At 41.5% G+C, this 12,224-nt stretch overlaps 1 protein-coding gene across 2 annotated transcripts in view; it reads left to right on the top strand.

Moving 5' to 3' along the window:
* Positions 1-12,224, top strand: part of LOC137039844 (rootletin-like) — a 49,523-nt gene that overhangs the window by 14,285 nt on the left and 23,014 nt on the right. For both annotated transcript variants that reach the window (XM_067415119.1, XM_067415117.1), the window contains exons 16-23: positions 933-1,079; positions 1,608-1,838; positions 1,957-2,150; positions 2,259-2,386; positions 4,016-4,185; positions 4,259-4,435; positions 4,964-5,098; positions 6,380-6,523. In XM_067415119.1, the coding sequence (XP_067271220.1) occupies positions 933-1,079; positions 1,608-1,838; positions 1,957-2,150; positions 2,259-2,386; positions 4,016-4,185; positions 4,259-4,435; positions 4,964-5,098; positions 6,380-6,523 (1,326 nt within the window). The remainder of the gene's footprint in view (positions 1-932; positions 1,080-1,607; positions 1,839-1,956; positions 2,151-2,258; positions 2,387-4,015; positions 4,186-4,258; positions 4,436-4,963; positions 5,099-6,379; positions 6,524-12,224) is intronic.

Here is a 12,224-nt window from a genome sequence, read left to right as displayed (position 1 = left end):
TGTTAAATTACGCAAACAACTTAAAACATGCTAACAACATGCTAAATCACGTTGACTTTATGAAATTGTTAAATTACGCAAACAACTTAAAACATGCTATCAACATGCTAAATCACGTTCATGTTATCAAATTGTTAGATTACGCAAACGACTTAAAACATGCTAACAACATGCTAAATCACGTTCACATGTTAAATAATGTAAGGAATGTGTTCATTCGTGTAAAAAAAAAGCTAAAATATGTTAGCAACAGGTTAATTCATGTTAGAAAATGTGTGAAAACATACTAGTAAAATTATAAACATGTTAGTTAAAACATGCAAATTAATTCTGGGTACATGCCAATCATCTGAAACAGCATGCTAATTGCTAAAAAAATGATAATAAATGTTGGCAAAATACTTTGTTATCAAAATCTTAAAACATGCTAACAGAATGCTAATTCATGTTAGCAATGTTAAAATGTTAATTCATCCTGGAAACATTAAAACATGTTAATAACATGCTAATTATTATATAAACAACATGTTAATTTTTACTAGAAATATGTTAAATCATGCTAGTAACATGGTAAGTCAAGTTAAAATGTTATCAAAGTGTAAAATAATATATTATTTTTTAAATCATGCCAACATCATTAAACATGCTAACAATGTTTTAAATTCTGTAAACAAACATGCTAACATATAAAATCATGCTGTCAACCTGCTAATCATAAAAACATGTTAAAACATGCTAAGAATGCTAGCAAAATGTTATAATATGTTATAGCGTTGAATCATGCTAACAACATGCTAAAACATGCTAGTAACATTTTAAAACCTTGATCAAAGAAAAAAGTTTAAAACAAAAGTTGTTCAAAGATATTTGACACCCTCGGGCCTGGTGTTGTCGTCAATCTTGACTCTGTAGTTTTTGTGTGACGTCTGCAGAGCGAGAGCAGTCGCGCAGAGCTAGCGCTAACGGTCACGAAGCTTCGCTCAGAGGAGTCATCGCTCAGAGATTCTCTCGCTAAGATGAGCGCCATCAACGAGAGTCTCGCGCAGGACAAATCTGAGCTCAACAGCCTCATCGGACAGGTACACACACACACACGCACGCACATAGACACGCACACACACACACACATAAGCACGCACACACGCACGCACACACATTTAACCTCAGTATATTAAACATGAATAGGTTACACATTAGGATTTGTTTGGTTCATATTATCAGATCATTTTATTTTTCAATGACATTGCTCGATTGAATGAACAACTAAAAACATGCTAACAACATGCTAAATCAAATTCATGTTATAAATTGTTAAATTATGCAAACAACTTAAAACATGCTAACAACATGCAAATCACGTTCACATTATCAAATTGTTAAATTTTTGAACTTAAAATATGCTAACTTGCTAAATCATGTTCACGTTATCAAATTGTTAAATAATGCAAACAACTTAACATGCTAACAACATGGTAAATGACGTTCACGTGTTATGAAATTGTTAAATCATGCGAAACAACTTAAAACATTCTAACTAAATCACGTTCATGTTATCTAATGGTTAAATTATGCGAGCCAATGAGATAGCTGGGTTGAATGATTGACAGCTGGAGCAGGAGAAGAATGTGCTGCTGTGTGAGCGAAGAGAAGCGCAGCAGGAGAAGCTGACCATCAGAGACGAGCTCGTCCGCGCCGAGCAGAACCGGCTGGAACTGGACTCGGCCCGCCTCACTCTCCACCAATCACTGCAGGAGGCTGAGCTGGCCAGGGCGGGGCTGGAGGCGGAGCTACAGACGCTGCAGGCGGACCGGGTCAAACTGCAGGACAGAATTACACAGGTGTCTCTCTCTCTCTCTCTCTCTCTCTCTCTCTCTCTCTCTCTCTCTCTCTCTCTCTCTCTCTCTCTCTCTGACGGTCAGTTCCTCAGTTTCTGATGCGCTGCTGTCAATCAAACAGCTGACTGGTGAGATGGGCGGTCTGGAGGCGGAGCTTGGTTCTGTCCGCGGTGAAGGCGATAGGCAGAGCTCCGCCCTGGAGGAGGCAGGGCGTGGGAGGGCGGAGCTAGTACGAGAGAGGGCGGGGCTTCTGGTTCAACTGACGGCGTCAGAGAGGGAGAACGCCGCCCTCACAGAGGAGATTGCGAGCTTCAGGTGAGGCGCAAGACGTTTGTGCCACGGTATAATGCGTTAATATATGCATGTGTGTGTCCCTGATGAGTGTGTGTGCGTGTGTGTGTGCGTGTGTGTGTGTGTGCGCAGAGCGGAGAGGGAGGCCCTGGAGACCAGCCTTTTTGAGCTGCAGCAGCAGTTAAATCAGATCCAGTCCCGCCGTAAGCAGCTGGAGGCAGAGAACCAGAACCTGAGACAGCGCACTGACAGCACGACAGGTACACGAGAGAGAGACGGGTACATGAGAGAGAGACGGGTACATGAGAGAGAGAGACGGGTACATGAGAGAGAGAGACGGGTACATGAGAGAGAGAGAGACGGGTACATGGGAAGAGAGACGGGTACATGAGAGAGAGACGGGTACATGAGAGAGAGAGACGGGTACATGAGAGAGAGAGACGGGTAGAGAGAGAGAGACGGGTACATGAGAGAGAGAGACGGGTACATGAGAGAGAGAGAGACGGGTACATGAGAGAGAGAGAGACGGGTACATGAGAGAGAGAGACGGGTACATGAGAGAGAGAGACGGGTACATGAGAGAGAGAGAGAGACGGGTACATGAGAGAGAGAGAGAGACGGGTACATGAGAGAGAGAGAGAGACGGGTACATGAGAGAGAGAGAGAGACGGGTACATGAGAGAGAGAGAGAGACGGGTACATGAGAGAGAGAGAGAGACGGGTACATGAGAGAGAGAGAGACGGGTACATGAGAGAGAGAGAGACGGGTACATGAGAGAGAGAGACTGGTACATGAGAGAGAGAGACGGGTACATGAGAGAGAGAGAGACGGGTACATGAGAGAGAGAGAGACGGGTACATGAGAGAGAGAGAGACGGGTACATGAGAGAGAGAGAGAGACGGGTACATGAGAGAGAGACGGGTACATGAGAGAGAGAGACGGGTACATGAGAGAGAGAGAGACGGGTACATGAGAGAGAGAGAGAGACGGGTAAATGAGAGAGAGAGAGACGGGTACATGAGAGAGAGAGAGACGGGTACATGAGAGAGAGAGACGGGTAAATGAGAGAGAGAGACGGGTACATGAGAGAGAGAGAGACGGGTACATGAGAGAGAGAGACGGGTACATGAGAGAGAGAGACGGGTACATGAGAGAGAGAGAGACGGGTACATGAGAGAGAGAGAGACGGGTACATGAGAGATAGAGAGACGGGTACATGAGAGAGAGAGACGGGTACATGAGAGAGAGAGACGGGTACATGAGAGAGAGAGAGACGGGTACATGAGAGAGAGAGACGGGTACATGAGAGAGAGAGACGGGTACATGAGAGAGAGAGACGGGTACATGAGAGAGAGAGAGACGGGTTCATGAGAGAGAGAGACGGGTACATGAGAGAGAGAGACGGGTACATGAGAGAGAGAGACGGGTATATGAGAGAGAGAGACGGGTATATGAGAGAGAGAGACGGTACATGAGAGAGAGAGAGACGGGTACATGAGAGAGAGAGACGGGTATATGAGAGAGAGAGAGACGGGTACATGAGAGAGAGAGAGACGGGTACATGAGAGAGAGAGACGGGTACATGAGAGAGAGAGACGGGTATATGAGAGAGAGAGAGACGGGTATATGAGAGAGAGAGAGACGGGTACATGAGAGAGAGAGAGACGGGTACATGAGAGAGAGAGACGGGTATATGAGAGAGAGAGACATGATCCTCTTGTGATATTTAGTTTGTGTGTGTGTGTGTGTGTGTGTTTAGCGGAGCTGAAGCGTTTGCGTGCGGAGAGAGAGACGGGTACATGAGAGAGAGAGACGGGTATATGAGAGAGAGAGACATGATCCTCTTGTGATATTTAGTTTGTGTGTGTGTGTGTGTGTGTGTGTTTAGCGGAGCTGAAGCGCTTGCGTGCGGAGAGAGAGACAGGTCTGTCTCAGAGTGAGAAAGAGAAGGAGGCGCTGAGAGACGCGCTGGCGGCCGCTCAACAGGAAGCTCAGCGAGCTCTGCGCACGGCCCTGTCCGACCACCAGGAGGAGCTGGAGAGGCTGACCAATCAGAAGGTCTCGCGCTCGCATCTCATCACAGGTGAGGTCATGTGACGCGTGGTTACTAACGCAGGCCTGACTCCTGTAGGAGGCGCTGCACTGCAGTGTGGAGGCGGAGCAGCAGGGGGCGCTGCGGGTTCGAGAGCAGCTGGAGGAGCAGATGGAGCGGCTGGAGAGAGAGCGAGACGAGCTGACGGACGAGCTGCGGTCCCAGCAGAGCCAATCAGAGCAGAGGCTGCTGCAGGCGGAGACCGACAAACAGCAGGTCAAGCCCGCTGCACCACCACAAACTAAAATTCACATCGGTTTGTCATTTTTGTGATCCGAAAAATTCGCCACGCACAGCGCCTCAGTTTGATGCTTCGCTACACTGACAAAAATGCTCTTCTTACCTAGTAGTTTTGTCCAAACATATAAAAATGAAGAAAGAATTACTAGACCAGCAAAAGTAATTGTCTTGTTTCGGGGGAAAATAACTCAAAATGAAGAGAGTTTCTGCTTAAAATAAGATAAATAATCTGCCAATGGGGTGAGAAAAATAATCTTAATTCAAACAGAAAACAACATTTTTTTAAAAATAATTATAGCTGTGATAACGCAGAAAATCGAACCTGTTCCGAATATTTTTTTGACGGATGAAAGTTTCGTAGGCAGTGTGTAAGCAATGAGGTTGAATTTATTTTTTGCCGTGCAAAAATTTTGCTTGCGAATTTCGGGTTCCGTGTGCAAAGGCCTCGAGACTCGCGCAGGAAGCTCCGTCACGTCTGCCGTAACCGTGTGATGTGCCGCGCAGGCGCTGTCCATGAAGGAGGCGGAGAAGGCGGTTCTGTCGGAGAAGATGAGCGCCCTACAGGCGGAGCTGAGCACTGCAGCGCTGGAGCTGGAGAAGCTGAGCCGAGAGAACACACTTCCCCGAGAACAGGAGCGGGTCAGAGCGCAACACTTTACACAACATCAGCTGCACCACTAATCACACAATCCCACAGCTAAATGAGTCACTGAATCATTCACTCAAGAGATCTGTTCAGAAACACTGATTCATCCAGTAATAAAACAACTCTTTATGAGTGAGTCATTGAATCATTCACTCAAGAGATCTGTTCAGAAACACTGATTCATCCAGTAATAAAACAACTCTTTATGAGTGAGTCATTGAATCATTCACTCAAGAGATCTGTTCAGAAACACTGATTCATCCAGTAATAAAACAACTCTTTATGAGTGAGTCATTGAATCATTCACTCAAGAGATCTGTTCAGAAACACTGATTCATCCAGTAATGAAACAACTCTTTATGAGTGAGTCATTGAATCAATCACTCAAGAGATCTGTTCAGAAACACTGATTCATCCAGTAATGAAACAACTCTTTATGAGTGAGTCATTGAATCAATCACTCAAGAGATCTGTTCAGAAACACTGATTCATCCAGTAATGAAACAACTCTTTATGAGTGAGTCATTGAATCATTCACTCAAAAGATCTGTTCAGAAACACTGATTCATCCAGTAATGAAACAACTCTTTATGAGTGAGTCATTGAATCATTCACTCAAGAGATCTGTTCAGAAACACTGATTCATCCAGTAATGAAACAACTCTTTATGAGTGAGTCATTGAATCAATCACTCAAGAGATCTGTTCAGAAACACTGATTCATCCAGTAATAAAACAACTCTTTATGAGTGAGTCATTGAATCAATCACTCAAAAGATCTGTTCAGAAAAACTGATTCATCCAGTAATGAAACAACTCTTTATGAGTGAGTCATTGAATCAATCACTCAAAAGATCTGTTCAGAAACACTGATTCATCCAGTAATGAAACAACTCTTTATGAGTGAGTCATTGAATCAATCACTCAAGAGATCTGTTCAGAAACACTGATTCATCCAGTAATAAAACAACTCTTTATGAGTGAGTCATTGAATCATTCACTCAAGAGATCTGTTCAGAAACACTGATTCATCCAGTAATGAAAAAACTCTTTATGAGTGAGTCATTGAATCAATCACTCAAAAGATCTGTTCAGAAACACTGATTCATCCAGTAATGAAACAACTCTTTATGAGTGAGTCATTGAATCATTCACTCATTCAAATTTTGTCAGAACTTCCAGTAAATTGGAAGCATAGCTGATGTGTCGTAGATTTTAGTGATTGATAATAAAAGTTTGCTCTATAATAAGCGAGTGTGTTTGTTTTGTGCTTAGGCTGCCGTAGCGTTGCTGACCTCTGACCTGCAGGAGCTGCGCAGTGAACTGCAGAACGCAGCCGGAGCACATGACCTGCAGCTGCGCAGACTCCAGGAGAGCTGCTCCGACCAGCAGATAAGAGCTGACACGGCACTCAGAGAGGTGTGTGTGAGTGAGTGTGAGAGAGTGTGTGTGTGTGTGTGAGAGAGTGTGTGTGAGAGACTGTGTGAGTGAGTGTGTGTGTGTGAGAGAGTGTGTGTGTGTGTGTGTGAGAGTGAGTGAGTAAGTGTGTGTGTGTGTGAGTGAGTGAGTGTGAGTGAGTGAGTGAGTGTGTGTGTGAGTAATGTTTGGGCTGTTTATATTGCGGTATACTAGGGATGCGCGATATACCGGTACTGGAAAAATACCGGTATATATTTTATTTAAAACGGTACGATATCATGATTTGGCACATTTCGGTATATGCTGCTGTTCCGAAGTTCACCGCTAGATGGCAGCGCTCTACCCCAACTGACCCGAAACAACCGGCTAATGTGACAACAACATAGACGGACAAAATGGATAAAGCAGTTGAATCTCACTCAAGATGCCCAAAACGAATGAATAAAGAGAGGAGTAGAAGTGACATTTGTAATGACTTTGCTTAAAACTGATGAAGAACCATCAAACCTAGCCAAGAAGCATCTGTCACTATCCTGACTTTAAGACTTCTGAAGAGATCGACAGGTCAGTGAATCATTCAAACCATCTCATTTAGACATTTATTTTCTTTTAACACTGATCAACGCACACACACAGCCTAACATAAGATCGAATATCACAATCTCCAGCGTTCGTTTCAACCGATGACATTTAGATCTCATTATATTTGCACGCGTACTATTGCACTATTTACATTCGCGTTAGACACAACCGCCTGTGTTTATGTGAATACTCACTAAAGACGGACATTTGTACATAATTCTGTGTATTTGACTGTTTAAGGAAACTTAATGTGTAATGTGCGAGCGTGACTAAGTGACAGGTGTGTGTGTGTGTGTGTGTGTGTGTGTGTCGTATGAGCTCATATCTCCTGTAACTTACGAAATGCTATAAAATCTCTTGCGTGTTCAAATGATTTCCGTTCTCCATCTCGAGACGAGCGTGAAATGTTGAATCGGATTATGCAGATTGCTTTAGTGTAGTGCGATGTCTTTTGAAACCAGAAGCAATTTGCTAATTTTGAGAGATTTTTGCTGAAATTATTTCTTACAAGAAAGTTTTCAAATGACTGATTTGATGTGATAAGCTTTGCTAATTAATTTACTAATAAACATTTGTGGTAATTTCCCACTTTATAAACTCAAAACGTGCATAATTGTTCTCATTCGCGTGTAATAAACCCGCGCTAATATCAGACCTTGTGGTATCGATTTAATATCGGTACTTCGGTATTAGATTGTGGTACCTTACCGAAGCCAAAATTGTGGTATCGAGCCATCCCTACGGTATACACGGTAATGTTTGGGCTGTTTATATTGCGGTATATACGGTAATGTTTGGCTGTTTATATTGCGGTATATACGGTAATGTTTGGCAGTTTATATTGCGGTATACACGGTAATGTTTGGGCTGTTTATATTGCGGTATATACGCTAATGTTTGGGCTGTTTATATTGCGGTATATACGGTAATGTTTGGCTGTTTATATTGCGGTATATACGGTAATGTTTGGCTGTTTATATTGCGGTATATACGGTAATGTTTGGCTGTTTATATTGCGGTATATATACGGTAATGTTTGGCTGTTTATATTGCGGTATATACGGTAATGTTTGGGCTGTTTATATTGCGGTATATACGGTAATGTTTGGGCTGTTTATATTGCGGTATATACGGTAATGTTTGGGCTGTTTATATTGCGGTATATACGGTAATGTTTGGGCTGTTTATATTGCGGTATATACGGTAATGTTTGGGCTGTTTATATTGCGGTATATACGGTAATGTTTGGGCTGTTTATATTGCGGTATATACGGTAATGTTTGGCTGTTTATATTGCGGTATACACGGTAATGTTTGGGCTGTTTATATTGCGGTATATACGGTAATGTTTGGGCTGTTTATATTGCGGTATATACGGTAATGTTTGGGCTGTTTATATTGCGGTATATACGGTAATGTTTGGGCTGTTTATATTGCGGTATACACGGTAATGTTTGGGCTGTTTATATTGCGGTATATCCGGTAATGTTTGGGCTGTTTATATTGCGGTATATACGGTAATGTTTGGGCTGTTTATATTGCGGTATACACGGTAATGTTTGGGCTGTTTATATTGCGTTATATACGGTAATGTTTGGGCTGTTTATATTGCGGTATACACGGTAATGTTTGGGCTGTTTATATTGCGTTATATACGGTAATGTTTGGGCTGTTTATATTGCGTTATATACGGTAATGTTTGGCTGTTTATATTGCGGTATATACGGTAATGTTTGGGCTGTTTATATTGCGGTATATACGGTAATGTTTGGGCTGTTTATATTGCGGTATATACGGTAATGTTTGGGCTGTTTATATTGCGGTATATACGGTAATGTTTGGGCTGTTTATATTGCGGTATACACGGTAATGTTTGGGCTGTTTATATTGCGGTATATCCGGTAATGTTTGGGCTGTTTATATTGCGGTATATACGGTAATGTTTGGGCTGTTTATATTGCGGTATATACGGTAATGTTTGGGCTGTTTATATTGCGGTATATACGGTAATGTTTGGGCTGTTTATATTGCGGTATATACGGTAATGTTTGGGCTGTTTATATTGCGGTATATACGGTAATGTTTTGGCTGTTTATATTGCGGTATACACGGTAATGTTTGGGCTGTTTATATTGCGGTATATCCGGTAATGTTTGGGCTGTTTATATTGCGGTATACACGGTAATGTTTGGGCTGTTTATATTGCGGTATATATGGTAATGTTTGGGCTGTTTATATTGCGGTATATACGGTAATGTTTGGGCTGTTTATATTGCGGTATATACGGTAATGTTTGGGCTGTTTATATTGCGGTATATACGGTAATGTTTGGGCTGTTTATATTGCGGTATATACGGTAATGTTTGGCTGTTTATATTGCGGTATATACGGTAATGTTTGGGCTGTTTATATTGCGGTATACACGGTAATGTTTGGGCTGTTTATATTGCGGTATATACGGTAATGTTTGGGCTGTTTATATTGCGGTATATACGGTAATGTTTGGGCTGTTTATATTGCGGTATACACGGTAATGTTTGGGCTGTTTATATTGCGGTATACACGGTAATGTTTGGGCTGTTTATATTGCGGTATATACGGTAATGTTTGGGCTGTTTATATTGCGGTATACACGGTAATGTTTGGGCTGTTTATATTGCGGTATATACGGTAATGTTTGGGCTGTTTATATTGCGGTATACACGGTAATGTTTGGGCTGTTTATATTGCGGTATATACGGTAATGTTTGGGCTGTTTATATTGCGGTATATACGGTAATGTTTGGGCTGTTTATATTGCGGTATATACGGTAATGTTTGGGCTGTTTATATTGCGGTATATACGGTAATGTTTGGGCTGTTTATATTGCGGTATATACGGTAATGTTTGGGCTGTTTATATTGCGGTATACACGGTAATGTTTGGGCTGTTTATATTGCGGTATATACGGTAATGTTTGGGCTGTTTATATTGCGGTATATACGGTAATGTTTGGCTGTTTATATTGCGGTATATACGGTAATGTTTGGGCTGTTTATATTGCGGTATATACGGTAATGTTTGGGCTGTTTATATTGCGGTATATACGGTAATGTTTGGGCTGTTTATATTGCGGTATATACGCTAATGTTTGGGCTGTTTATATTGCGGTATATACGGTAATGTTTGGGCTGTTTATATTGCGGTATATACGGTAATGTTTGGGCTGTTTATATTGCGGTATACACGGTAATGTTTGGGCTGTTTATATTGCGGTATACACGGTAATGTTTGGGCTGTTTATATTGCGGTATATACGGTAATGTTTGGGCTGTTTATATTGCGGTATATACGGTAATGTTTGGCTGTTTATATTGCGGTATACACGGTAATGTTTGGGCTGTTTATATTGCGTTATATACGGTAATGTTTGGCTGTTTATATTGCGGTATACACGGTAATGTATGGGCTGTTTATATTGCGGTATATACGGTAATGTTTGGGCTGTTTATATTGCGGTATATACGGTAATGTTTGGCTGTTTATATTGCGGTATATACGGTAATGTTTGGGCTGTTTATATTGCGGTATATACGGTAATGTTTGGCTGTTTATATTGCGGTATATACGGTAATGTTTGGGCTGTTTATATTGCGGTATATACGGTAATGTTTGGGCTGTTTATATTGCGGTATATACGGTAATGTTTGGGCTGTTTATATTGCGGTATACACGGTAATGTTTGGCTGTTTATATTGCGGTATACACGGTAATGTTTGGCTGTTTATATTGCGGTATATACGGTAATGTTTGGGCTGTTTATATTGCGGTATATACGGTAATGTTTGGGCTGTTTATATTGCGGTATACACGGTAATGTTTGGGCTGTTTATATTGCGGTATATACGGTAATGTTTGGGCTGTTTATATTGCGGTATATACGGTAATGTTTGGGCTGTTTATATTGCGGTATACACGGTAATGTTTGGGCTGTTTATATTGCGGTATACACGGTAATGTTTGGGCTGTTTATATTGCGGTATACACGGTAATGTTTGGCTGTTTATATTGCGGTATACACGGTAATGTTTGGGCTGTTTATATTGCGGTATATACGGTAATGTTTGGCTGTTTATATTGCGGTATATACGGTAATGTTTGGGCTGTTTATATTGCGGTATATCCGGTAATGTTTGGGCTGTTTATATTGCGGTATACACGGTAATGTTTGGGCTGTTTATATTGCGGTATATACGGTAATGTTTGGGCTGTTTATATTGCGGTATACACGGTAATGTTTGGGCTGTTTATATTGCAGTATACACGGTAATGTTTGGGCTGTTTATATTGCGGTATACACGGTAATGTTTGGGCTGTTTATATTGCGGTATATACGGTAATGTTTGGGCTGTTTATATTGCGGTATATACGGTAATGTTTGGGCTGTTTATATTGCGGTATATACGGTAATGTTTGGGCTGTTTATATTGCGGTATATACGGTAATGTTTGGGCTGTTTATATTGCGGTATATACGGTAATGTTTGGGCTGTTTATATTGCGGTATATACGGTAATGTTTGGGCTGTTTATATTGCGGTATACACGGTAATGTTTGGGCTGTTTATATTGCGGTATATACGGTAATGTTTGGGCTGTTTATATTGCGGTATACACGGTAATGTTTGGGCTGTTTATATTGCGGTATACACGGTAATGTTTGGGCTGTTTATATTGCGGTATATACGGTAATGTTTGGGCTGTTTATATTGCGGTATATACGGTAATGTTTGGGCTGTTTATATTGCGGTATATACGGTAATGTTTGGTTGTTTATATTGCGGTATATACGGTAATGTTTGGGCTGTTTATATTGCGGTATATACGGTAATGTTTGGGCTGTTTATATTGCGGTATATACGGTAATGTTTGGGCTGTTTATATTGCGGTATATACGGTAATGTTTGGGCTGTTTATATTGCGGTATATACGGTAATGTTTGGGCTGTTTATATTGCGGTATATACGGTAATGTTTGGGCTGTTTATATTGCGGTATATTCGGTAATGTTTGGGCTGTTTATATTGCGGTATATACGGTAATGTTTGGGCTGTTTATATTGCGGTATATACGGTAATGTTT

Source organism: Pseudorasbora parva, chromosome 14 (assembly GCF_024679245.1).
Source record: "Pseudorasbora parva isolate DD20220531a chromosome 14, ASM2467924v1, whole genome shotgun sequence".
NCBI classification, from domain to species: Eukaryota; Metazoa; Chordata; class Actinopteri; order Cypriniformes; family Gobionidae; genus Pseudorasbora; species Pseudorasbora parva.
This window is presented reverse-complemented; position numbering and strand designations above follow the sequence as displayed.